Here is a 26,625-nt window from a genome sequence, read left to right as displayed (position 1 = left end):
CAGTGGTGGCTGTTGGGAGGGGAGTGGAGTCCAGACACAGGCTTAACAAAAAGATTCTTTCGAAAATACGCACAAAAAAGGGACAGGAAGTGAGAAAAGAGGACGTGCCTCACCCCTGGTGCGGTTGGGGCCAGGAGAGAACGCAGTGGCAGGTTCACCCCAACGCCTCACCTGGCCTGCTCCGCCCCCCCTCAGCCCTCAGGTACCCCGGCACGGGACAGGCTCGGGGTTGGGTGTGTGGTGGCCCGGAAGGAGGGTCCCTACCTCGAGGGCCGAGCCCTCAGAGGCAGAACTGCTACTGTGTCAACGGCTGCAGCAGGCAAGGGCAGGAGCAGGGGGGGAAGGGGGGGAAGGGGGGGAAGGGGGGGAAGGGGGGGAAGGGGGGAAGGGGGGAAGGGGGGAAGGGGGGAAAGGGGGGGAAGGGGGGAAGGGGGGAAGGGGGGAAGGGGGGAAGGGGGGAAGGGGGGAAGGGGGGGAAGGAAGGGTAAGGGGGGGGGAAGGAAGGGTAAGGGGGAGGGAAGGGAAGGCCCGCTCCCGGGTCGGCATGAAGACAAGCAGCGCGCAGGCCGGACGCACGTGGCCCAGGTCTCCAGACGGCGCTGGGCTTTTCTGGCTCCTTCCCCTTCCTACTGTGCCTTCAGCCCACCTCTGCCCCGAGCCCTGACGTCCGGAGGACCCGCAGGGAGACACCCGTTCGCAGCCGGGACGGGCCACTCGTGCAGGGGCGCAGTCCCCGAAGCTTCCCCGAAGGGGCCGAGGTCTGTGGATGCAGCGCTCGGATGGAAACGCCTCCCGGGTCCACCCGGCAAGGCTCATGGATTGGGAACCGGTTCCTAGGTCAACACCCAGAAGCCCGGCCCCGGACCCAGAGCAAGGCCACGCTGGCGACGCATCCAGGAGGGCCCAGGGCTCGCCGGGCCTGAGGACGAAGCAGGCACACGTCCCGAGCTACAGGTAGTCCCGAGCTACAGGTAGAACCGAGCAACCGAGGCAGGTGGAGTGAGGCCCGGAGCACAGGCTGCCCTCCGGGTCGGGGGTCCCACGGGGCGTGGCCTTCCTCGGGCCCAGGGGCTTCTCCTGTCACCCCTGCACCTGGGCCACGCAGGCTCCTCAGCTGCCCCGAGGCCACAAGCAGCCGGCTCCCAGACCCACGGGGCCTTTCTCATCAGGGACCCATTAAAAATAAAAAAACAAACTTTTCTTTTGCCTCAAAGGCTCACAGGCACTTTCAACATTATCTCAGACGTTCACGGCCCCGCCGAAGACCCGTGTCCCAGGAGCTGGGCGTCCACGCGGCAGCGGGCGGCCCCACCCCGATGGGCCTGGCGCACAGACCTCTGCCTGCCCAGGGGCAGCCAATGGTACGACCCCTCCCAGGGCTGGCCCTTCCCTGGTCTTCCCCGGCCGGCTGGGGACCTGGGGACTGGGGGACACGCCACGCAGCCCGAGCCCCGGCCGGCAGTCAGGGGCCTTGATGGCGGGGACAGCGCCGCCGACCCCTGCCGGCAGCCACCCTGCCCTACGACTAGGGGGACACGGAAGTCGCCGCTCCGAGGCCTGCGCCCGGCCACACCGCATGTCACGAGAGCCCCGCGTCATCTAGACATTGACTGTATTTGTGGGGCTTAGCGAAACAGAACAGGGAGCCCGACCAACGGGCAGGTGCCAGGAGCCCTAGAACTCCTTGTTCTCGTCCTCACTGTCCACCGACTCCGCTCCCATTTCTTCATAATCCTTCTCCAGGGCAGCCAGGTCCTCTCGGGCCTCCAGGAACTCTCCTTCCTCCATGCCCTCGCCCACGTACCAGTGCACAAACGCCCGCTTGGCGTACATCAGGTCAAACTTGTGGTTAAGGCGGGCCCAGGCCTCGGCGATGGCGGTGGTGTTGCTCAGCATGCAGACTGCCTGCTGCACCTTGGCCAGGTCGCCCCCGGGCACCACGGTGGGCGGCTGGTAGTTGATGCCAACCTGAGAGGAAATAGCGGGTGGCGTAAGACCCTGGTTCCGCGTTGCTGGGAGGGGGTCTGTAGGAGTCCCACACCCGAGACACGGCCGGGCCCCGGGTGGGGCGTCCACCAGTCGGTAAGAGGCGTGGGGGTGACAGACATGGGTGCAGCACCCAAGGAACAGACAAGTCCAGAAGGTGGGACTTTCAGGGCGACTAGACTAGTGCCTTCAAGTCACCGTCAAGAAAAAGGGCGGATGTTATATGTTAAAAGATTTAAGAAATGAGGACCCCTGGGAGGCTCAGCGGTGCAGCGTCTGCCTTCAGCTCAGGGTGTGACCCGGGGTCCCGGGATCGAGTCCCACGTCGGGCTCCCTGCATGGAGCCTGCTTCTCCCTCCGCCTGTGTCTCTGCCTCTCTCTCTCTCTCTCTCTCTCTCTCTGTGACTATCATAAATAAATAAAATTTTAAAAATAAAAATAAATAAATAAAAAAGGCTTAAGAGGCACATATAATGCCGAGGCTTGGATTAAATCCTGACTTTGAAAACCTGACGTGAAAGGCATCTGTAGAAATTGGGAAAGTTCGGATGCTGCCTGGGTATTTTTAATTTGGAGAACTATTATGAATCTTGTTAGGCACAAAAACGAACTTATGTGTCATGAAAAGCCGTAGGCCAGTCTAAGTGGGTCAGCAAAGCAAACGTAAAGGAAACCCAGGTGCTGAATCCAGGCAGTAGGCACTCGGGTGTCAGCTGTGCTCAATCTCCCCACTTTCCTGTAGTTTAGAAAACAGTCTAGGGACTATGAAACCTTGTGAAGATCCCCAACGGGATCCAAGCCCCGTCTCCTTAAGCACTGCTCTGCCCCGGACACAGGGAGACCCTCACACTCAGCACTGAAAAACAGAAGGTCGCCTCCGCTCACTGCCCCTAAGGGCTGCGGGCCTACGGAATGCAGGTGCCACGCTTTCCTAATTCGGAGCTGGAGGATCCGCCTCCAGACCTCCCAGCACCTGTCTCTGGTTGAGCTACGGGGCAGCTCCCGAGTCCTAGCAGGTGACGGCTCGCCGCTTCACGACCCTGCGTCCCCTCCCATCGCGCTCACAGCTGCACCAGCGTCACCGGGCAGGGAAGCCGCGTTTTCCTAAACGTCACAGCTGCCACCTTTAATCTTTCTAAGCTCACCCTGGAACAACCCATAAAACTTCAAGTAGGCCACATGCCCAGCAGCCTTGAGGATGTGGAGACAGAAGCGAGAGGGGCGTCGAGCAAGCCTTCCCCACGAGTCTTCAAGGAATGGGCCGCGGTCACAGATCCTCCGACCCGTGTCCTGTCCCGTCACTGAATGGTAGGCCCTTCCGTGTCCCCAAAAGCCCTCCCCTGGGAGCAGGGGCCGTGTTAGGCGGCTGCGCCCCCCGCACAGGCTGACACCTGGCCCCCGCCGGAGCAGCCGCCCCGGGGAGCGCCTATCTGCCGGGCGAAGGGACAGGAGACCCGCTCTGCCTTGTACGAGCCGAGCTTGTTGAGAACAAAGCTGCTGGCTGCCTGGTTCTCCCCATTACCAGCACCCCTGCCCTGCCTGCAGCTCCTGGGACGCTCCCCTGGGCGGGCACACAGCCCCGCACCTCCCACCCCCACCTCACTCCCAACTTGCCTTGAAGCCCGTGGGACACCAGTCCACAAACTGGATGGAGTGCTTGGTCTTGATGGTGGCGATGGCGGCGTTCACGTCCTTGGGCACCACCTCTCCCTGGTAGAGCATGCAGCAGGCCATGTATTTGCCATGGCGAGGGTCGCACTTGACCATGTGGTTGGAGGATTCAAAGCAGGCGTTGGTGATCTCTGCCACTGACAGTTGCTCGTGGTAGGCCTTCTCGGCTGACACAATGGGGGAGTAGGTCACCAGGGGGAAGTGGATGCGGGGGTATGGCACCAGGTTGGTCTGGAACTCCGTGAGGTCCACGTTGAGGGCCCCGTTGAAGCGCAGGGAGGCGGTGATGGAGGACACGATCTGACCGATGAGCTGGTTGACGTTGGTGTAGGTGGGGCGCTCGATGTCCAGGTTGCGGCAGATGTCGTAGATGGCCTCGTTGTCCACCATGAAGGTGCAGTCCGAGTGCTCCAGGGTGGTGTGGGTGGTCAGGATGGAGTTGTAGGGCTCTACGACCGCGGTGGACATTTGCGGAGCGGGGTAGATGGCAAACTCCAGCTTGGACTTCTTGCCGTAGTCCATGGAGAGCCGCTCCATCAGCAGGGAGGTGAAGCCTGAACCGGTGCCACCCCCGAAGCTGTGGAAGATGAGGAAGCCCTGGAGCCCAGTGCACTGGTCTGTCTGGGGCAGGAGGGGACACCGTTAGGATGGAGGGGACGACCCCGGCCCCGGCCCCGGCCCTCTTCTGTCTGCAAAACTACGGGGGCCCTAGGCTAATGGTATTCCCTTCTGCACTTAGGAAAATGCTTTGCAGCACAATTGGTACTTAGGGGTATACGTTTCATCGCACGTACGACGGACGGTGTGGCAGGGTGTTACCTATATTACCAAACTTCTCGATACAGAAACTCCCACCATTCCAGAAAGTTCTCTTATGCTCCTGTGCTTCGCCTCGGTAGAGGTGAGAAGAGAACACCTGCAGGGGTTTGGAGGTCTAGGGGACAGATGACCTCCAGGGGCCCTGCTGGGTGTGTGAAGGGGCATGAGGGGCAGTGGGAGGGGAGGGCAGAGGAGGGTCAGACAGGGCGGACAACTGGATGTCAGAGCTGGGCCCTCTCCACTCGGTAGCCTGGCCACCTGGCTGCAGGACAGTGGGAGGCAGGGGAGGCGGGGGAGGCAGGGGTGGCATCTTGTCGAGCAGAGATTCCCAGGACTGGAACACAGGGACCCGCGGGGTTAACAAGCGCCCTCGCTCACTTCTGACGTAGCTGGTCCTTGGGCTACAAGAGCATCGGTCTACACCGGACGCCCCGGGAGGGAGGATATAAAAATTCTCCATTGACTTGCGATACATCCATTTATTGGATCCCTACACCGTCCGCTTGAAACTAGCACTGTGACAAGTCTATCTCAATAAAAATCACTTAAATGAAAAACAAACTTTCTGCAAATTGGTGACAACAGAAACATCCCCCCAAGCAAACTAACACACTCCAACCCTTCGATAAACCTTTTAAGAAAACCCTAAGCCGGGGGTATGTTGTTCAGCAAGCATCGAATCCCAGTCCCCAAGTCGATGGCAAGTCCTCAGCCTCCGCTGGTGCATGAGCAGCAGAGCGTCTGTCTGGGCGATCTCTCTAGGGACCAGTGCCAAGGAACTGGCTGCTAGTTGGCCTCATGCCCGCGCTCCGTGCCTCCGGCGAGGGGTGGGGTCAAGTGGGAAGTGGTTACGCTAACCAGTAAGCAGGAGCCTCTCCGGGGCTCTGCCTGGGAGCCGAAGCACAGGCTGCCCCCACCTACTTGCTGGGGCTCAGAGGAGGCTTGGATTGGACAGAGGGACCTGCCAAAGCTGGGAGCCAGCAGGGCGGGGGCCTGGGTCCACACTCACGGCGAACAGGTCCCTCAGGCTCCTCGGCCAGGCCGCACACCCAGGCCCCAGCACCCCCCGCCTGCCTCCCGCAAAGCAGAGGAGCCACCAGGGCCCGGGGGGCGTGGGTCACAGCCCAGGCCTGCGGTTTCCCTTTCTTCCACATGTGTCCGGCCTCCCGGCCAGGCAGGAACACCACACACATGGGATCCTGCAGGTGTCGAGGGCACTGGGTGCACTCACCAGTTTTCGGATCCGCTCCAGCACAAGATCGATGATCTCCTTCCCCACCATGTAGTGGCCTCGGGCGTAGTTGTTGGCAGCATCTTCCTTGCCAGAGATCAGCTGCTCAGGGTGGAAGAGCTGCCTGTACGTGCCAGTTCTCACCCCATCTTGGGGGGGAAGAGAGAGGGCAAAGGTAAGAGGGGTCTCATCCCCACAGGCCACGGGCGCCAGGACCCATGCTGCCAAGCTGCCCTGGTGCACCTGCAGGAGGGAGCGGGGGCGACGGCCTTGCAACGCCCACTTCCAAAGTATAGTTAGTCCTTCCTGGACCCGGGTCAGGGGCTTTAACTGTGCCTTCCCTCACAGCCCCGTCTACCTGGGGAGGAACCAGAGCGCGTCCAGGGGAGTCTCACTTGACTTTTGGCAGGACAAGAACACACACTGATGCAGAAAGCCCAGCCCACAGTGTAATGTCCACAAAACGGTCTCTGGAAAGATGAGGACGGAGCGAGGCGTCTGGGGGACTCGGTCGGTTAAGTGTCTGACTTTGGCTTAGGTCACAATCCCGGGGTCCTGGGGCTGAGCTCCCTGCTCCGTGGGGAGTCTGCTTCTCCGTCTCCCTCTGGGGCTCCCCCTGCTTGTGCGCACGTGCTCGCTTTCTCTCAAATGAGTAAAAACTTAAAAAAGAAAAGAAAGATAGATGAGGAGAGGGGTAAAGTTTTCAGGGACAGGAAACTGAGGAGATCCAGATGCAGAAAGGAGGAAGCAGAGAACCGCCTGGGAGCCAGCGACAGCCAGGTCTCTGCGCTCAGTTCCGTAGGCAATGTGATCCTCAAGGGTCTGGGGGGAGGAAAGAGGCAGCTTAAAGTGTCTGTGTTTACGCCCACTCTTTGCTGCGGCCTTCATCCTGGGCCGGGCCCCTCACTCCCACGTCCAGCCGGGTCTGGGCTGCCGTGACCTACCATCCTCTCCGCACACGAAACCCCGGGGAACCCCCGGGAGTCAGAGTCCAGACCAGAGAGGCAGGCTTCAGTGCTGCTCCTGGCAGGGCCTTGCCTGTGTCCCAAGAGCTTCCTCCCTGAGCAGGGCTCCCCGCAGACTATGGGGCTGGCAACAAATACCCTCCCGGCCACTGACCTATGACCGTGGGCTCTAGGTCCACAAAGATGGCCCGGGGCACGTGCTTGCCAGCCCCTGTCTCGCTGAAGAAGGTGTTGAAGGAGTCATTGCCGCTGCCCAGTGCCTTGTCACTGGGCATGGTGCCGTTGGGCTGGATGCTGTGCTCCAGGCAGTAGAGCTCCCAGCAGGTATTGCCCATCTGCACGCCCGCCTGGCCCACGTGGATGGAGATACACTCGTGCTGTTGGGGGAAGCCGAGCCGTGAGGCGGTGTGAATGCAGGAGGGAGCCAGGTGGGGCCAGGAAAGGCCCCGGATGCATCCTTTTATCTTTCCTCTCCAAGGCCTGAGGCCTAGCAGTGAGTTACAGGGTCTGAAACCCAGAAGCCTGGGCTCCCTTTCCAGGCCGGCCCGTGCTCTAGGCCAAACGGTGGTTCCCGCTGTCTTCATTCACCGCCTAAAGCCTAGGTGTTCAGGGGCAGGAACCCGGGGAAGCCGCCTGGTGCCTGTGAGCTGGCCAGGGAAGGAGGGGGACTCGGAGCCCTGTGCCCCAGGACAGGCCGGCCAGGGCTCCTGCAGGGCCCCGGGAGCCGCGGTGCCAACGGGGGCGCTGTGTCCCCCACAACCCCGGGGGAGAAGGCCAGGGGCAGGTCTGGGGGCCGACGGAGGCAGCGGCTGCGAGTCGGAGCCAGTGCGAAGGCTCACCCAGAGCATCCTGCTGGCGGGAGGGCCCGGCGGGGTCGCCCTTGCCCCGCGCAGGGTGGAAGCTCGGCTCGGTGGTCAGGACGTGGGTCCGCACGGCCGGGGTGGGCTGTCCTGGGCCGCTCCCCCCACTCGGCTTCGGCGCCCCCGCCCCGCCCGCGGCCCACGGGGCCGGCTCTCCAAGGCTGCAGCGCCCCAGCAGGCCGCCCTCCGCCCCCCGCCCCCCGCGCAGCACCCGCGCCCCCCGTCCCCCCGGGGCGCTCTCCCGCAGCCCCCCTCCCGCCTCCTGGCCCATCCCCCCCGGCGCCCTCCCGCAGCCCCCCTCCCGCCCCCTGGCCCCCGTCCCCCCGGGCGCTCTCCCGCAGCCCCCCTCCCGCCTCCTGGCCCATCCCCCCCGGCGCCCTCCCGCAGCCCCCCTCCCGCCCCCTGGCCCGTCCCCCCGGGCGCTCTCCTGCAGCCTCCCGCAGCCCCCCTCCCGCCCCCTGGTCCGCGTCCCCCCGGACGCCCTCCCGCAGCCCCCCTCCCGCCCCCTGGCCCCCGTCCCCCCGGGCGCCCTCCCGCAGCCCCCCTCCCGCCCCCTGGCCCCCGTCCCCCCGGGCGCCCTCCCGCAGCCCCCCTCCCGCCCCCTGGCCCCCGTCCCCCCGGGCGCCCTCCCGCAGCCCCCCTCCCGCCCCCTGGCCCGTCCCCCCGGGCGCCCTCCCGCAGCCCCCCTCCCGCCCCCTGGTCCGCGTCCCCCCGGACGCCCTCCCGCAGCCCCCCTCCCGCCCCCTGGCCCCCGTCCCCCCGGCGCCCTCCCGCAGCCCCCCTCCCGCCCCCTGGCCCCGTCCCCCCGGGCGCCCTCCCGCAGCCCCCTCCCGCCCCTGGCCCCGTCCCCCCGGGCGCCCTCCCGCAGCCCCCCTCCCGCCCCCTGGCCCCCGTCCCCCCGGGCGCCCTCCCGCAGCCCCCCTCCCGCCCCCTGGCCCGTCCCCCCGGGCGCTCTCCCGCAGCCCCCCTCCCGCCCCCTGGCCCGTCCCCCCGGGCGCTCTCCCGCAGCCTCCCGCAGCCCCCCTCCCGCCCCCTGGTCCGCGTCCCCCCGGACGCCCTCCCGCAGCCCCCCTCCCGCCCCCTGGCCCCCGTCCCCCCGGGCGCCCTCCCGCAGCCCCCCTCCCGCCCCCTGGCCCGTCCCCCCGGGCGCTCTCCCGCAGCCTCCCGCAGCCCCCCTCCCGCCCCCTGGTCCGCGTCCCCCCGGACGCCCTCCCGCAGCCCCCCTCCCGCCCCCTGGCCCCCGTCCCCCCGGGCGCCCTCCCGCAGCCCCCCTCCCGCCCCCTGGCCCGTCCCCCCGGGCGCTCTCCCGCAGCCTCCCGCAGCCCCCCTCCCGCCCCCTGGTCCGCGTCCCCCCGGACGCCCTCCCGCAGCCCCCCTCCCGCCCCCTGGCCCCCGTCCCCCCGGGCGCCCTCCCGCAGCCCCCCTCCCGCCCCCTGGCCCGTCCCCCCCGGGGCGCTCTCCCGCGCAGCCCCTACTCCGGGCGCCCCTTCCCTTCCCTCCCCCTCCCCCTGCGCCCCAGACGCTCTCCCGCGCCGGCCCCCGCGGGGACTCCCGGGCCCGCCCCAGGCGCCCCCTCACCATGGCGGCTCCGGGCGAGGTCTGCGGAGGGTCGCCGAGGGTCGCCGACGGCAGACGCGCCCCGAGTCTCCAGCCTCATCACGAAGCCCCGAGCGCCCCCCGGGCGCCGCTTATAAGTCCGCGCCCAGCCGCGGCCGGGCTCCAGCCGGGCTCCCATTGGGCGGCGGCCGTCCGGGGCCCGCCCCCTGCGCGCCCCCATTGGGCCGCGTTCCCCCGAGGCCCGCCCCCCCTCCCCGCCATTGGCCGGGCGCTCGGGAGCGACGCCGCCGCGACCGGTGATTGGCCGGTTTGTAAAGCCGAAGGGAGGGAAAAGCTCGAGCTGCGGTCCTCGGAGGTCGCTCTGCGCTCCTGCCCGGGTGGGAGCTCCGCGGAGGCCGCCGCGTCCCGTGCCCAGGTCTTCCCCGCGTAACGTGGCGGACGTGGCTGGAAAAGCGCAGAAACCTCGGGCGGGGGCGCAGCCCGGAGCCCTGCAGCCGTCGCACGGGGAAGAGGTGCCGCGGCGAGAACCAGGTACCGAGAGCTTCTGGGGCGGCACAGCTGCTGCTCGGCTGGGGGTCGGCGGGCCGGCAGGTGTGGGTGGCGGAGGGCAATGATGGGCAAGTAATTGGAGTTGACCTCCCTTGACTGAGGCAACCTCCCGGTCAGGTGAGGTCAGGTAATTGCCGAGGCGCCGGCCCAGGTGCCCGGAGCCCACTGGAGAAGACTTGGAGGGCGAACATGGATGTTATTCTGGAGAGTCTCACAGGAGTCCACGGGCTGTGGGGCCCTCGAGGGTGACCGACAGAGGCGTGACCCATGAGCGGTATTTCAGGGAGGTCATAGATGTTACTTGGTTGTTTGTTTTGTTTTGTTTTTATTTTTTATTTATTTGGTTGGTTGGTTGGATGGTTGGTTGGTTGGTTGGTTGGTTTTCCCAGCGGTGGTTTCGTGCGTTTCCGAGCCAAAGGGCACGCGCACTGTCCCTCCTCCACAGTTTCTGAGCTATCTGTGGTTTTACTTATAAATACGTAAGCGAAACAAATGGGCCAGTTTCCTGGTTTGGGAGGGTTAATTGGCCTTTGGTTCTATCAAATGACTGGACACCCCACAGTGATGACCTTATTCCTTCAGCACATTCCAGAGGAATCCAAAGCATCTGTAATCTCCTGCTCTCACGTCCCACTGGGAAGGTGCCTGAACCCTAATTATGCCAGCCTGGCCTGGAGATTTGAATCGTTGCTTTAGGAAAATCTGCAGCTGTAATGACTTCCTGTTGCCACAACCCAGGAAGACTCAAAGTTCGTGTCACCTGCACCTGTTTTTCCACAAGACTCTAGACGTGTCGTTCAAAAGTATCCTGAAATATTTTTCAGACTGCGTCGTGGTCTAGGTGGCTTGGTGGTGTGAATCCAGGGTGCAAAGGTTAACTTCAAACTCTGGAGAGTGTCCTTTGATCTCAACCCTTGTGTTTTATGAGGCTGCAGCTGTGAAGCGGTGCTCTCCAGGCAAGGGATAAGGTGAGCGTGCGTGTGAACATCCAAATAAGTACTTTAAAAACTGAGTACAACGCGGAGACCTGGTTGTTCCTGGTCTGTCACTGCCCCAAGCAAAACTTCCCAAATGTTACATCCTCCTGAACATGGGCAAGTCTGATTAAAACGAAGCCATCTGGCCGTAAACTCAACACCATCCTCTCCTCCTTGCCAGGTCCTGTCCGGCGTTTCAGCACCGGCTATTGGTGTCTGGCAGCTAAAAATGTCCTTCGGTCTCTTTATTGGACAGAGTGAGTGGGCCCTACCCAAGTAGACCTGTGTTTGCGACAGTGACCCTCAGTGTTGTCTGTGGAAGTGACACACACCAACCTCTCGACAGTGTGCTTCTTCACAGCGCACACATTACAGTTCTCTTATAAGGTGTTTGGATTCCTATTACCTAGGTGGCTGCAGCGTTTACATTCTTTTTCTACTCTCCACCGGTTTTTTCTCTGCGTCACTCCACCAACCCCGACCGTAGTGCCACTGTAGACATGCCGTTTCCCACGGTTCTTCAGGAGTTTAAGGTGTTACAAAGTTCGGAGGCAAAGGCCTCTAGGTTTCTGCATCCTTTCCCTACAGGCACTCTCTCCCTATCGTGCCTGCCACGTGGAACCAGATGACCCGGAATTCATAGGACAACCACACTCCGACTCCGGGAGGGAGGAGCAAAGAAGATGGAGACTTTGTGGGAACAAGAATATCCTGTTCATCCAGCAGTGAAGCGTCAAGGGAGACAGGGAGACAGGGAGACACAGGGCCGTGCCTGGGCTACTCGTTCTTGAGCCAGTGCCAGTACTGGAGAGGGACCACCGGGTTTTCAAATGACTGATTTATTTTCAAATATTTTATTTATTTATTCATGAGAGACACAGAGAGAGAGAGAGGCAGAGACACAGGCAGAGGGAGAAGCAAGCTCCATGCAGGGAGCCCAGTGCAGGACTCGATCCCAGGACCCCGGGGTCATACCCTGAGCCAAAGGCAGACGCTCCCCCGCTGAGCCCCCTGGATGCCCCAGGACTTGTTTTTGACATCCAAAATTAGAACCATTATTGTAATACTTTGCTGTGGGTACACACAGTTTTGTGTCACAGGCTACAAATTACACATCATACGTAACATTGTTTCCATACAAGGCTACATGAATTCAAAGTTTCAATAGTTTTGTTTGTTTGTTTTTTTTTTTTTTAGTTTCAATAGATTTGAAGTGAATTTGGTGGACATTTCCCTCACCTGACCTTAAATTCTAACATTTAGACATATTTAGACATATTCTGGGAATTTAATTCTTCAAACACAAGAACACCTTGGTCACAATTGAAAGGTTGGCACTACTGAAGCTAACACCTTTATTTTCTTACCCTATGGACTTAGACAGGGTCATGACCACACAGATGTGCCGTGCGATCTTGTACCACATCTGCTTTCATTGTCTTTATCAAGAAGTATTGGGGAAAAAAAGTGTAGTACCTAGTTTTTTTGAAAATTTTATTTAAATTTGACTAATTAACATATAACATATATTCTTGGTCCCTACCCTTATGGAATTTATCTTCCTTAGAGGGAAGCAGAGACAAGGTTTAATTATTAAATGTGTATAGATGTAGGAGGTAATAGAAAAGAAGTGCCATCCAATTCTGAAGGGAAGAACTAATGTTTAGGAAAGTGGGTGTGGAGGCGCTTGGCTGGCTCAGTTGATTGAGTCAACTCCTGATCTTGGGGTTGTAAGTTCAAGCCCCATGTTGGGTGTAGAGATTACTTAAAAGTTAAAAAAAAAAAAAAATCTTTTTTTTTTTTTTTTTTTTTAAAGATTTAAAAAATTGAGAGGCACCTGGGTGGCTCAGCAGTTGAGTATCTATCTGCCTTTGGCTCAAGGAGTGACCCCGGGGTCCTGGGATCGAGTCCCACATGGGTTTCCCCACTGGGAGCCTGCTTCTCCATCTGCCTGTGTCTCTGCCTCTCTCCCTGTCTCTCATGAATAAAATCTTAAAAGATCTAAAAAATTGATTTGAGACAAGGAGAGCGAGAGAGGGAGAACGCACAAGAGTGGGGAGGGGCCTAGGGAGAGGGAGAAGTCGACTCCTTAATGAGCAGGGACCCCCTGGGATCATCACGGGAACTGAAGACAGGCGCTTAACCTACTGAGCCACCCAGGTGTCCCCAAAATAAAAAGTCTTTTTTTTTTTTTTTAAAGATTTTATTTATTCATGAGAGAGAGAGAGAGAGGAAGAAGCAGGCTCCATGCAGGGAGCCCGATGTGGGACTCGATCCCGGGTCTCCAGGATCACGCCCTGGGCTGAAGGCAGCACTAAACCGCTGAACCACCAGGGCTGCCCCTAAAAAGTCTTAAAAAAGGAAAATGGGAGTTGTGTAGGATCATTAGTTACATTCTCTCAAAATCTTGTTATGAAAATACAGCATATATGCAGAAAAGTGCACAAAAGACGTACAGCTTAATAATATGTTACAGAGCCACTATCCAGATAAGAAAACAGCAGTTCCAGCATTGCAGGAACCCTCCTTGTGCTCCCTCCAAATCATCACCCCCGCTTTTGTCATAAATCAAGGTGTGACATGCGTGGGTCTGTTTGTCCATTCTTGTGACAATGTCCGTCCAACAGAGAAACTCTGCCTCTTGTGTTCCTCCATGGCTGTCCTGGCTAGCCCGGTCCTCTGCACTCCCATAGAACTCATACAATCAGTTTGATGAATTTCATGAAATGTTTTTTTTCCACCAGGATTTTATTAAATTTATACATCAGTTTGTGGAGAAAAGTCGACTCTTTACAAAATTAGTCAGGATTTGGCAACCTTTTTTTTCTTAAAGGACCAGTTAATCAATATTTTAGGCTTTGCAGGGTAAGAGGTAAAATTGGGAGATACTACATAAGAACTTCTGTAACCATTTCAAAAGGTAGAAACCATTCTTAGGTCACAGGCTCCTGAATCTCAATAAATCAGATGCTAGCCTGAGTGGATTTGGCCTCTGGGCTGTAGTTTTCTGGCCCTATAAATGTGTTTCCTTTGAATTGCTCTCAGGAATGTATAAGGTTTTGTGTTTTAGTCTTGCAAATAAGTGAGAATTATTCCTAGCTCCCAGTTCTCTAGTTCTCTCTTCAGCTATGCATCATCTGCTGTCAAAAACTTCCACTGAATTCTTAATTTTGGTTATTGGATATTTTTTTTTAACTCTAGGATTCATATTTTTTTCACATGTCCAGGTATCTGTTCAAATTCCCAAAACTTGCTTATTTCCTTGAACAGAGTAAGGAATTATCTTATAGTCTGTATTTGATTGCTCCACTATCTGTGGCTTCTACGGGCCTCTTTCCATGGCCTCGTTTCACTGGTTTTTTTCTTTCTTTTTTTTTTTTTTTTTTCTTTCTTTTTTTTTTAAGACTTTATTTATTCATGAGACACACAGAGAGAGGCAGAGACACAGGCAGAGGAGAAGCAGGCTCCATGCAGGGAACCCGACGTGGGACTCAATCCCAGGACCCCAGGGTCATGCCCTGGCCAGAGGCAAACCCTCAGCCACTGAGCCACCCAGGGGGTCCTCACTGGTTTTAATATCCTGTCTCATATGCCTGATTTCATTTTGTCACATTCAGAATATGGTATTAGCAAAATTATTGTAGAAACAAGTCAAAATTAAATTTTCCTCCAGAGAGCATTCTTACTTGCTTATGCCAAGGGTTTGGGAAACTACCACTTTGGGATCGACTTAATCTAATTTCAAGGACTCACATTGTTGGAAGACAAGCTGCAGTCCCCTCAGCCTATTTCCTACTTCTGGCTCACCCCTATTCTTGGGGTGCAGGGGACTGAGGGCCTCACCCCCATGTGAGAAGCATTTACCTGGTCTACCACTCTTTGACAGGCCCAGACCCCTACTTCTGGAAGGCTGTCCCAATCACCCGCCAGCCCCTGCACTGCCCCCTTTGACATCTGGCAAATGCCCCCAATAGAAGAGCAGCCCGTAACACAAAGCCCACTTTTTGGGGCCTCTGTCTTCTCAGTGCTCCTGGTCCAGGAGCACTTCAAACACACGTTAGCTCACCAATGCCTGTCCGGCCTTTCTGGCTGCTTTCAGTGGGATGGTCAGTCCGAACGACCTCTCCACCATCGTCAGGAATAGAAGTTCTCAGTGGTTACACATCACAGTTACTGGAGTAGGCTCACACGTGGCGTAGTAACAATATGTAAAATGTCAGTACACCACTGTCTTTGTGTTAAAAAAAGAATTTTGTAGGAAAAATTAGGCCTAGGAAAAATCAATTGCTCTCCCTAACAGGACCCGCAAGTTCCTCTACTCATGGGCTGCGTCCGCCTACCTGTGACAAAGCAGATAATGGTTTCACAAGTCTCTGCTGAGAGCAGAGAGCCCATTATGCATAAGGGGAACAAAGAGGTGACATTCTCATTTTATAGCAAACACTGAGTGATTAACTTACGAGTTGACAGGAGGGTTGGGTCTCCATTCTCCTCTGCTTTTTCTGATTGCATATTCTTCCCAAGGACATAGAGGAATCTAATTTCTACTGTTTACACGCCTTTATTTCTTTCAAATTAAACTGCAAAGGCAAGAATAACAACTTGGTATTTTTGGCTACTGGGGCAACAATGTTTGGCAATTCTGTAAAAAAACCAAAAATACAAATGACCAACAAGTATATAAAAATTTCATTAAACATAAAATAAATGCAAATTAAAACAATGAGATACTTTTTCTATAAAGTGGCAAAATATTTTAATGATAATAAATACCCAGTGTTAGGAAGGTTTCAGAGAAATCAGTGCTCTTTTATACTGCTGAAGGACGGTGAATTAGCACAGCTGTTTCTGAAGAGTATGTGTCAAGAGAGCAAATCCATGAAAACGTGCATACCCTACAATTCTACTTCTAGTAATGTAGAAAATAGTTAAGAATTCGTATCCAGATTTAACTATAAAGTTGCACGTTACATCACATCGTTTATAAGAGACTGGAGACAATCTAATAGTAGATTGTTTAAGTAAATTATAGTACAGAAATACAAGGGTGTCCATAGATGGTTATCTGTTAACATGGGAAGTCAGGATTTTGTCAAATGGAAAAAGCAAGTTATAAAAGAGCACAATCTGATCTCTTATCTGTTTTTAAAAACCATACATTTTTCTATATACATATAGAAAAAACACTAAGAAGGGTATATACCACACTACCATAGGCAATCTCCGGATGGTGGAAATGAGTGATTATTTTTGTGATTAAAAAAGGAAAGAAAAGTCAAAAAGTCTAATCTAAAAAAAATGCTTTCCGTAGGTTTTGGCTTGTGATAGAAGGGGCTACATGCCCCAGAGGCATCTACTTGGTTTTGTTCCTTCTGACCTGAGTGGATAATTCTCACAGTTGTTTTACTACAAATGCCATAATCATAGACATTTGACTTTGTCTAGGGAACAGTTCTCTCATTTTCAACTACAGCTCACTGAAGCGATGACTGCGGAAGGAAGCCACCTTCCTTGGTAGGTTGATTGCAAAGCCCAAGGCCCACAATTTACCTGGGGAGTCCTCAGAAAAGTTCTGGAGAGAAAGAAGGCAGGAGCAAGCAGAAAACAGACACAGAAGGATGGGCTGTAGCTTGTAAGGGTTCTGTTTAGTCCTTATATCAATTCTATGTTCTCCTCAATCTTAGAGGTAGGACTTCTGGGAGGACACTCAACACCTAGCCATAGAGATTCCTTTTAAGACACTGAGTCACTTCAGAAGAAAAATGACAGAACAAGTGATAATCATATTGAAGGGCTGACAAATTTGCTAACATCAAACTGAGTAACCCCACAGCTACAGAAGATAGTGGCATTTGGGCAGAAATTTGTGTTCTGGATTGGTCCAGGGATTCTAGCTGAACCAAAACTCTGAGGACCATTCTTAGTGGGCTCAGTAAATAGTGACGCTATCCAGCAGAGAAGTCTTTCCTAGGAAGAGGAAGAGTTACTTGCCCAGATACGACAAACCTGCAAAGTCATGGATAATGTGGCAAAGGATAATGTGGGCATCCTCCACCCTGATTTGAAGCCAGGGCTGAGTTTTCCTTGGCGTGGCTGCCAGACAGGGTTGAAAATCTGATTCTCAATGTATAGGCTATAATGTAAAGAGAAACCACATCAAGATTTGAAGGGAGGAGGGGATACAGTCATCTTCACCATAAAAAGTCACTATCAACCCAGAGGGTCGGCTCTCAAATGTGACGTTACAGACGTGTCCAAAGTAATGTGTTTCCTATTAGCAGTTTAAATACTGAAGTCTGTAAATGCTATACTTTTAAAAAGAATAAACTACTGTAGATAAAGCTAGCCATCCAACAAAGTCACTTGTATGCTTTCTTGAATGAGAGAAGGTGGGGTTTGAACTGTGAGCACGAGCATCATCTGCTCTGTGTCATCGTGGCTGAGACTGAACACTGCTCTCACAGAGCAAGAAACAAGGGAGTCCAGGGTCGGAGAGCCCAGGCAGGATGTCAGGGATGGGGGCAGATTTGTGAAAGTGTTCCAGTGTCCTGCCACTGGGAGAAAAGGGAGAGGAGGAGATGCTGGGATGCAACGTGAGCTGGGAAAGAGGCACCCGCTTGAGGCTTTAGGGACACGGGATCAGCCCTATGCATGTTCAACCGGACGTGCTGATACTCATCATTTACATTAGTACAGAGAAGGGGCAGCAGCACAGTTACACCAGGTTAAATGCCAGTTCTTGAGGGGAGCAGCTTTTATAGCTGGCGGTGGAGCCGAGTCCCCCTCCCCTCAGTTACTCATGGGAAACCCGTTCCAAGGCCACATAGAAACTGTTCTTGTCATCCAGGCAATGCCAGCCAATCGGTCCGATTTCACAGTCTGCGCACACCAGAAACTTGATGTTGCCCACGTCCTTGGTGAAGCCCACATTCTCGAAGATGAACATGTCGTCAACCAGCCAGTGTTCCTGGAGGAGATCGCCATCAGGATTGCTGCCGTCAGCCAGAGCTGGCTTCTTTCTCATGGAGGGAAGGAAAAGCTGCAGTGGAAGAGAATACAAAGAATACAGACGCTGACTGGCCCACTTGCATCATCGTCCCCATCCTGCCTACACTTCACATTCCCTGGCAGTTTCCTGGACTGAAAACCAAATGAGGAGCCCTGTCATCACGTTAGAGACGAGGATGCTGGGCGGCTCTTCTGTTGCCTCTGGTCTGCGCCCTGATCCTTAAGAGACATAAGTGACATGCTCTGGTCATGTGGCTCCAACGCCTGATCCTGATCTCCCTGGAGGTCATTCTGCTATAGCCACACAGGGTGAGTGTGCTCTGCGCCCTCAGATCGTGGCAAGACTGGCTCCTTCATGATATTCTGCTCAAATATAACCTCTTCAGGAGGTCTTCTCTGACCAAACAATCTGAATTAGCTTCCTATACTGTCCATTGTATTTTTTATTTTTATTATTTATTTTTAAAAAGAATATTTGTTTATTTGAGAGAGAGAACAAGTAGGCGGAGTGGCAGGCAGAGGCAGAGGGAGAAGCAGGCTCTGAGCAGAGAGCCTGATGTGGGACTCGATCCCAGGACCCCAGGTTCATGACCTGAACCGAAGGGGCTCAACTGACTGAGCCACCCAGGTGCCCGTATTTTATTTTTTGAAATGGCTTTACTGGGGTGTAATTGACACATATACTGTACATATTTAAAGTGTACAATGTGATATACTTTGGCCCATGTAAATACTGATAAATCATTACCAGCAAGATAACACATTCATTACCCCCAAAATTTCCTTATGCCACTACCTCTTTTATTTCTTACTTATTCTCTGAAATTATTTATTGGCTTAGCTATTTACTATGGGTCTCCCTCCACTAGAACGCAAGCCGCAGGAAAGCAAGGAGCTTACCTTTCCTGTTCATTACTATAACCCCAGTGCCTAGAATAATAACTGACATGGAGCAAGAACTCAAATACTTATAAAAAGAATAAACAGAGGAGATCTGGCTTTGTTCTATTCTATCAGTGTTGTGTATATGCTGGACTTATCTTACAAAAAGAGTATTGAGGGATCCCTGGGTGGCGCAGCGGTTTGGCGCCTGCCTTTGGTCCAGGGCGTGATCCTGGAGACCCAGCATCGAGTCCCATGTCGGGCTCCTGGTGCATGGAGCCTGCTTCTCCCTCTGCCTATGTCTCTGCCTCTCTCTCTCTGTGTGACTATCATAAATAAAAATTAAAAAAAAAAATAAAAAATTAAAATAAAAAAAAAAGAGCATTGAAAAGGAAAATCTAGTTCTAGAATTTGGAATATCATCCCAAGGATCCTCCTACCCACTAATCAACATGACTTCCTGATCATTAGGAGAAAGCCATTTCTTCCCTATGGTTAGTTTACACACCTTCCGCTGCCCCAGAGTATGAGAGGATACAATGCCAGCAAAGCTCATTACCCCTCTGCTCCTTGTCATTATGGCTGCTGCCAATAAATTTATTTTCCACCCCATAGTACATCTCTACTGCATCCCCAAACTCTAATACAATAGGATGCCCCCAGTGTGGTTGTCTGGCATTAGCAAGCAGAATAAAAGCAAAAAAACTTTCTTTTTAATTAAAACACAAACAAACAAAAAAACCACTGGACGTTAATTAGTTCAAAAGAGGCAAATGCTTTGATAGAGATGAGCAAGCCTCTTCCTGAATGCTACAGTTAGGGTATCACAAAGCTGCTAGTGTGCATTAAACACGCTGGGCCGTCGTGTGGCTATCCCTGATAGAGGAGGGAGCACTGATCCAGAACATCTCTGCTTCCCATCTTCCAACCACGTGGCCTGCTAAAACAGGTATCTGTGTACCACTCTACACTGTAAGATCACCTGAGGACATCAAAAAATAGGACAGTCCCTCCTCCTGTTATATGGTCATTCCAGTCACCCTTTTCTTTTTTTTTTTTAACCTCATCTAATGTTTTTAAGGAGTCCCCAGTGCTTTGTTTTACCCTACGTGAAAATGGGAACAGGCAGAGGCAAAGAGGAACCAAAAAACAGGGACCGGGGAGACCTAGGTTCCAGCCTTAGCTGTATCTCTCTGTGGGCCTAAATTCCCCCGAAGGTGTTTCTGGCCTAGTCTGTAGGTGTGAAATCAACATCTTTACTACAGGTAAGGTGAGTGAAACATTAAGGGGAGAAAAACCAAAGACTTTTTAAACATTAGCCTTTAAATGTCCAACAAAGGAGCCCCAGCTTCCCTCCCACAGTTAGTTTGCTTGTTTTTTTAATGATGCAAAACACCACCTCTGCAGTCTCTTTTGAGTAGTGATTTGAGAGAAATACTATTAACTGATCATTCAAGGGTTCTCAACATTCTCATTTTTATTTAAATCCTATCAGATCCATAAGACTAGACCTACATTTAGGCACATTGTGTGTGTGTGTGTGTATTTGTATGCATCTCAACCCTGTCTCTGCAGTGCCCAGGGCTATTGCAGGGTCAGCTTTGGGGATGTAACATTTGGAATACAATTAGGCTTTCTAGATAGACCACTGGGGTGGAAACCAAGAAATTACTACCTCATTGGGGGCTGCTAACTCAGAGGGCCAGGGGCCAGAGTTGCCAGTTACATCCCTGACTGGGTGGGCTAAATGCTTAGGACCTCAGCCACTACTCTAATCCTGGACCATCTCCTCAGAGAGACGTAGAATACTCCAACTCCGGGAGATGGTCAGGGGAACTCCTTTTGCTCTCTCAAGAAAGAGGCAGCTGAGTAGCTCAGTTGGTTGAGCACCTGCCTTCAGCTCGGGTCATGATCCTGGGGTCCCGGGATGGAGCCCCGCATCTGGCTCCTTGCTCAGTAGGCAGTCTGCTTGTCCCTCTCTGCCCCTGCTTGTATGCTCTCAAATAAATAAAATATTTGAAACGGAAAAAAAAAAAAACTGTTAACTGTCCTTTTAAAAATATTTTCTCTTGGGGCATCTGGGTGGCTGGGATGGAGCCCCGTGTCGGGCTCCCTGCTGGGGAGGGGGTGCTTCTCCTTGTCCTGCTCCCCCTGCTTGTTTGCATGCTCTTGTTGTCAAATAAATAAATAAAATCTTTAAAAATTTTCTTTGTAAAAATCCATTCTTATGGTAGAAAACTTGGCAAACAGGCTACAATATAGATGAAAATAAAAACTGTTACAGTACAGAGTAAATTTTTGGTATCTTTTTTTTTGTAATTTTCTCCCTTCTGTGAGTATTCGTGGTGGTTTTTTGTGACCAACCATATATACATAGCATAAAACCATTCTTCAAAAAGATCGATTTACTTCAGAGAGAGAGAAAGAGCAGGGGGTGGGGCAGAGGGAGAGAGAGAATCCCTAAGCAGGTTCGCTGCCCAAATCAAGAGTGGGATGCTCAAGCAACTGAGCCACCGAGGTGCCCCTAAAACTTACCATTTAAGTCATTTTTAAGTGTGCAGTTTAGTGGCATTAAATACATATACTCTGTTAAGCAACTACCACCACCACGCATCGCTAGAATTTCTTCATCTTCCCAAAATGGCACTCTGTACCCATTAAATACTAACTCCTCATTTTCCAGTCCATGCAAACCACCATTCTGCTCTGTCCCTATGACTTTGGAATTTGACTACCCTCGGTACCTCATGAGTGGGATCATACAATATTTGTCTTTTTTGTGACTAGCTTATTTTACTTAGCATAATGTCCTGATTTTTAAATTGTTTAATCAGTCTTAAAATTTTATGGAGGTAACTGTGGGTTCACGTGCAGTGAAGAATATAAAGACATATGTACTAATTATTTCTATATCAAGACACAATACAGAGATGCCACATACCCTGTGTTTGGTGACACAGTTTTCCCTGATGGTATTATTCTGCAAAACCGGAGCATAATCTCATAACCAGGACATCGACACTGATTTTATTCAGAGTGCCCTGTTTCTGTGTGATGCGTACACACTTCGGTCAGTTTTACCCCAAGGAAGTTCATGTATCCACCACCACAGTCAAGACCCTGAGCAGCTCCACCACCAGGAGAGCCCCTCCTGTCACTTTTATTTATTTTTTTTAAATTTTTATTTAATTTTTATTTTTTTCCTCCTGTCACTTTTAAAACCACACTTCCCAGAACCCTCAGCCCCCAGTTCCCAACCCTGGCAGTCACTCATCGACTCTCCATTTCTAGAACTCAAAAATGTCACAGAAATGGAATCATACAGTATGTATTATTTTGGGCCTGGCTTTTTTTTTTAAATTTATTTATTTATGATAGTCACAGAGAGAGAGAGAGAGGCAGAGACACAGGCAGAGGGAGAAGCAGGCTCCATGCACCGGGAGCCCGATGTGGGATTCAATCCCACCTCCAGGATCCCGCCCTGGGCCAAAGGCAGGCGCTAAACCACTGCGCCACCCAGGGATCCCTGGGCCTGGCTTTTTTCACGCGGCACAATTCTCTGGAGAGTCACCCAAGCTGTATAATATGTCAGTGGTTCATTCCATCGCCGTTCATCCAACCAAATGGCTACAGCAGTTTGTTTGACATCCCCTGCTAAAGGACACCCGGCAGTTTCCAGTTTGGGCCAATATGAAAATCGGTGCAATGAACATTGATGTACAAGGTTTTGTGTAAACCTGTTTTCACTCCCCTGGGGCAAAGGTCCTGAGGTGCACTGGCTGGGATGCAGAGAAGTACATGCTCCGCCTGGGGAGACACTGCTGTTGGGTGTGCCCTCGGGGCCTCTGCTGCCCTGTCTCACCAAACACTGCTCTCTTCTGAGTTCATCTTCCACTGCCCACTCCTGCCACGCTTCTCCCCCCTCCAAAAACTGTAAAAAACAAATTACTCTTTTCTAACCTCATCTGTCTTTCCTACATTCTCAACCTTTGGTGAGTGTTTCCCTTTTCTCTTTGTCTTCATGGAAATATGGCTCCTTGGTGCTGCCCATTGTCTGACACTCCGCCTACTTTGGGATCTTCAGGATGGGGAGTGGGAACTGGTGCTCTCCTTGCTCCCAATTACTCCTACACCCTCACATGCATGTTGGCTCCTCTACGGATCCTGGCATGTGGTGACTGACCCCTTGTGATCATGTGAGGTGGCCTGGTCACTGCCCTGTCCACCGCCGATGGGCACCTGGCTCAGCGTCCTTACTGGTCCCGTGTCCTAGCCCCATGCGTGGGCTTCTACCCTCCAAGGGGGTGGGTCCTCCCCAGAGCTCCCTGGCCTCCTCTACTGCAATCACCTTAACTCCACCTGGCTGCATTACTTGCCAGTTTTATTACATCCTGGCTTTCTGGCCACGTTGAACTTTTCAGTTCTGAACTGAAAGAAAGATAGGCCATACTTCCCCTTCACCTGCTAACTATGAAATATCACACCGCCGTTCCCTCCATCTCCATTCAGCTTCGTCATAATTTCCTGTCACAAACCTTAGATTTCAAGAAGTTCCGAGTTCAAGGGTATGAGAGGCCGGTTACAGGATTCACGAAGAACACGTGCTGCAGCACGGTGACACACTAATCCGTTCCATCCATGCTGACCCATTCTCTACACTGGGCTCCGGTTCACTGATTTATTTAAATCTAAATATCTATTAAGTTCTTACTTATGTGCACAGTCTCAAGGTAGGATAGAGGGGCGGGCAGGATACACGATCTCACAGGCTAGTGGTGTAACAGCGCATCCTGGGCGCGGGCGCTCGGGGTGGGGCGTCGGCCTCGGGCCCAGGCGTGACCCCGCGGTCCCGGGATCGAGTCCGCACCGGCTCCCCGCGGGGAGCCGCTTCCCCCTCCACCTGGGTCTCTGCCTCTCTCATGAATAAGTAAAGTCTAAAAACAACACTAAAGGCGTCGTGAGAGGGGCTGGGATTGTGGGCGGGAGTGAGCTCTGCGCCGTCAGGCCCTGCTGCCCGAGCCTCGTGCTGCTGACGCCGGGAGGGAGACTTGCGGGCCGAGGGGCCTCGCGGGCTGGCGTCGCCTTCGCAGGTGCCGGGGCCTGAGCGCGCCCCCGAGGCCCTCCCCCGGCCCCTCCCCCGAGGCCTCCCCGCGAAGGCCGAGCGGCGGGGCGCACGCGGCGGGGTCACACCTCGGTCACGCCTCACCAAGATAAAGAGCCGTTTCCCACTGTCCGCTCCGGGGAGGCGGCAGCCATGAGGGAGATGCAAGCGCGAGGGGAAGCGTCCGTCGGGGCGACTCCGGGCCTGAGGCGCGGCCCCCACCCGCCGGCGGACCCCGGAAGCCCGGCTGAGGCGCAGGGCACGGGGGTCACCGGGTCGCGGCCTCGGGGCGCCCTACCTGCCGGCGGGAGAAGAGCGCGGCCCCGGGCTGCAGCACCCGGGAGCCGCAGCGCTGGCACAGCACCGCCTTCCGGTTTCGGCCCTCGGCGGACACCAGGTCGCTGAGCGGCTCGGCCGGTTCCATCGCCGCCTCCGCCGCCGCCGTCGCGTCCGGGGCCCGACCGCGCAGGCGCTGTCTCCGCGGCCTCTGCGCAGGCGCGGCCTCCGGGGCGGGGCGGGGCGGGGCGGGGCGGGGCGGGGCGGGGCGGGGCGGGGCGGGGCGGGGCGGGGCGGGGCGGGGCGGGGCCACCCCCCTGCGCAGGCGTCCGCGTCCTGCTCCGCCGCCTCTTGCGCAAGCGCCGCGCTCAGCGCCCGGCCGGGACTCGCCGGCTTTGTGACCCGGGGCCCGCGGGGCCGTGACGCGGTCTCCACGCTCCGCGGCCGCCCCTCGCCCTCGCCGTCGCCGTCGCCGTCGCCCTCGCCCGGCGGTAGACGCGGGCCGCGCCTCCCGTTGGCGGAGACTGGAGTGGCCTCGGGACGCGGCCTCGGGACTTCCCCGGAGTGCGGCCGCCTCTGGAGGAGAGCTCGTCGGCGGTGCCCCGCGCGGGGGGGAAGCCGCGTCGCCGCTGCGCTCGGCGGCGGGTCGTGAGCAGGCGGAAGGCCGCGTGGACACGCCTCGGAGCCCGCCTCAGAGCCGCCTCAGAGCCGCCTCGCCCGGCGCTCGCGGCCCCGATCCCCGCCGCCCCGAGGAGCCCTCGCGCCGCCGCTGGCCCGCCGCGACCTCGTCCGGCGGCGTCTCCTCCGCCCAGCGCCTCAGGAGCTCCCCGTGCGGGACCCCGTGTGCGCGCGACGGGGCCCGCACGGCGCAGGGTCACCGGCACCGGCCCTCAGGCGGGCGGCACCGGGAGGCGGCACCGGGAGGCGCCCGGACCCCGCGGCCTGCGACGACGACCGGCACGGGATGAAGTAGACGGAGGCCACGGCTCGGGAGTAATCCCCATTTGGGGAGTTAGAAAAGGGTCTCCCTACGCGACATTTTTCCTTTTTTTTTTTTTTTTTTTTTTAGAGATTATTTATTGGGCAGCCCGGGGGGCGCAGCGGTTTGGCGCCGCCTGCAGCCCGGGGCGTGACCCTGTAGACCCGGGTCGAGTCCCGCGTCGGGCTCCGTGCATGGAGCCTGCTTCTCCCTCTGCCTGGGTCTCTGCCTCCCTCTCTCTCTGTGTCTCTCATGAATAAATAAGTAAAAATCTTAAAAAAAAAAAAAGATTATTTATCGATCTTTTATCGACCCCTCGATCCCCAGACCCGGGGTCAAGCCCTGGGCGGAAGGCGGCGCTAAACCGCCGCGCCCCCCCCAGGGATCCCGCTACGTGACATTTTAATTAGGCATCAGAGTGTGGCCAGGATTTTGTCTGAAAAGGGGATTTCAGATAGAACAGTAGAATACCTGAGCAAAGAGGAGAGCAAGTTTAAGGACGTGCAGGAGGCCACTGAACACGTTTTACCTAAGGGGAGAGCAGAGCAGAGGAAGGGAGGATCAGAGGGGCAGAGTGGGCCCAGCACCATGGGTCTAAAGTCATGGGAAGGAATTTTGAACTTCATAATATGGGCAATGGGTATCTATGGAATAAAGGCCAGAAAGAACTTTGATATTCACTGAAAATTTGCTGTGTATTAGGTGCTGTGATGACACTGATGACAAAATGGAGGAGCTAGACTGGAAGAAGGAGAAGAGAGGCTATCACTCCATGAGTCTGGGCAAGGGATACAGGCCCGAACTATGTGGTAGCAGAGGGAATACAAATATAGGAATGTACGAGGAACTATTGGAAATAAAGTCATTAAGGACCAAGAAATAAATTGGATGTCTGTATTGTAATAGGGGTGACACAATAAATGATAAATCTCTGAGACTGGAGACCTATTTGGCTGGTTGCCATCCAAGAGACCTAGAAAAACAAGAGGAACCCCCAAATTAGGGGTACATCTGTGTATGTGCATAAACAAAGTGTGTAGGATTGGGAAGAGTGGGAAGAGAGCAAAGTTTTAGATGTTTTCTGTAGAATACTCAGCTGTGGCTGCCATAGAAGAACTATTTAGGAATTTGGTCTGAAACTCAGAAAAGCAACCAGTAAAGATAGTCCAGGAGCCCTCAGTTCTTTACCCCCATTTCTCTGCCTCCCCTGGATCTTTTCCTGAGATAGGATGAGTCACATGTTTCATAGCTGTGGTTTGATCAGCAGGCACAAACCATCTGCTGAAGAAAGGTTGGCAGGCTTCTTTAGAGAAAATAACTTCCTTTTTGGCTCCCTCTTTCCTTTGCTCTGGAAATACCAGGATTTTTTGCAGTTTTGCAGGCCTTCTCCATAGCTATTTATATCACGTGCCATAAATCTAAGCAAATAAAAAAAGGACCGGAGTGACTTAACACCCTAAAAGTCAAGTGGGTACTAAATTAGCTCAAGATGGATTCCCCTTTATTCTGTTTGGTTTTCAAGTAAACTCCAGGTGTGAGAGGAGTCAATAAACATGCAATTTCATATAAATACTTTACTGATGAGAATCTTGGCAAGGGTAAAGGGGTAGCTACCTCTTACCCATGTCAGAGAAACATAGTGGAGCTAGTTGGCAAACACACAGGGTAACAGGGAGGAGAGAGAAGACATACAGCTGATCACTGTGCCTGCTCCCCCCTCCCCACCCCACCCCCAGTATCTGCAAGACCATGCTGGTTAGCCAC

The 26,625-nt window shown here is 54.6% G+C and overlaps 2 protein-coding genes and 1 long non-coding RNA gene across 5 annotated transcripts; 1 reads left to right on the top strand and 2 right to left on the bottom strand.

The window, feature by feature from the left end:
• Nucleotides 1-1,595: 1,595 nt before the first annotated feature.
• On the bottom strand, nt 1,596-15,214 carry LOC112667043 (tubulin alpha chain-like). 3 transcript variants are annotated; one of them, XM_025458491.3, is made up of 5 exons: nt 9,111-9,252; nt 6,827-7,049; nt 5,708-5,856; nt 3,601-4,278; nt 1,596-1,968 (listed from the first exon to the last, which is right to left on the bottom strand). In XM_025458491.3, exons 1-5 carry the CDS (start codon nt 9,111-9,113, stop codon nt 1,675-1,677), a joined length of 1,347 nt encoding a protein of 448 aa, XP_025314276.1. In that variant the 5' UTR covers nt 9,114-9,252; the 3' UTR covers nt 1,596-1,674. The 3 variants fall into 3 exon arrangements, with proteins under 3 accessions (XP_025314276.1, XP_025314278.1, XP_025314277.1); XM_025458493.3 differs by lacking the exons at nt 6,827-7,049; nt 9,111-9,252 and adding an exon at nt 15,076-15,214; XM_025458492.3 differs by lacking the exon at nt 6,827-7,049 and having other exon boundaries at nt 9,111-9,259.
• Nucleotides 9,418-15,865, top strand: LOC118355211 (uncharacterized). Its single transcript, XR_004817236.2, has 2 exons — nt 9,418-9,620; nt 10,221-15,865. It is a non-coding gene; the product is annotated as an uncharacterized LOC118355211 (long non-coding RNA).
• Nucleotides 15,157-24,103, bottom strand: RABIF (RAB interacting factor). Its single transcript, XM_025458494.3, has 2 exons — nt 23,905-24,103; nt 15,157-17,654 (listed from the first exon to the last, which is right to left on the bottom strand). Exons 1-2 carry the CDS (start codon nt 24,028-24,030, stop codon nt 17,409-17,411), a joined length of 372 nt encoding a protein of 123 aa, XP_025314279.1. The 5' UTR covers nt 24,031-24,103; the 3' UTR covers nt 15,157-17,408.
• Between the last annotated feature and the right edge of the window lie 2,522 nt (nt 24,104-26,625).

This window comes from Canis lupus, chromosome 7 (assembly GCF_003254725.2).
Source record: "Canis lupus dingo isolate Sandy chromosome 7, ASM325472v2, whole genome shotgun sequence".
Lineage (NCBI taxonomy): Eukaryota > Metazoa > Chordata > Mammalia > Carnivora > Canidae > Canis > Canis lupus.
Note: the sequence above shows the minus strand (reverse complement) of the source record. Positions and strands in the feature narration are given on the sequence as shown.

Excerpts from the sequence above, each read along its gene's own strand:
- LOC112667043 (XM_025458491.3), bottom strand. Across the intron at positions 5,857-6,826 it reads CCTAGAGCCCACGGTCATAG|ATGGGGTGAGAACTGGCACG; the intron begins GTCAGTGGCCGG and ends TTCCCCCCCAAG. Across the intron at positions 4,279-5,707 it reads TGGAGCGGATCCGAAAACTG|ACAGACCAGTGCACTGGGCT; the intron begins GTGAGTGCACCC and ends CTCCTGCCCCAG.
- RABIF (XM_025458494.3), bottom strand. The coding sequence starts at position 24,030 with ATGGAACCGGCCGAGCCGCTCAGCGACCTGGTGTCCGCCGAGGGCCGA. Across the intron at positions 17,655-23,904 it reads CGCTCTTCTCCCGCCGGCAG|CTTTTCCTTCCCTCCATGAG; the intron begins GTAGGGCGCCCC and ends CTTCCACTGCAG.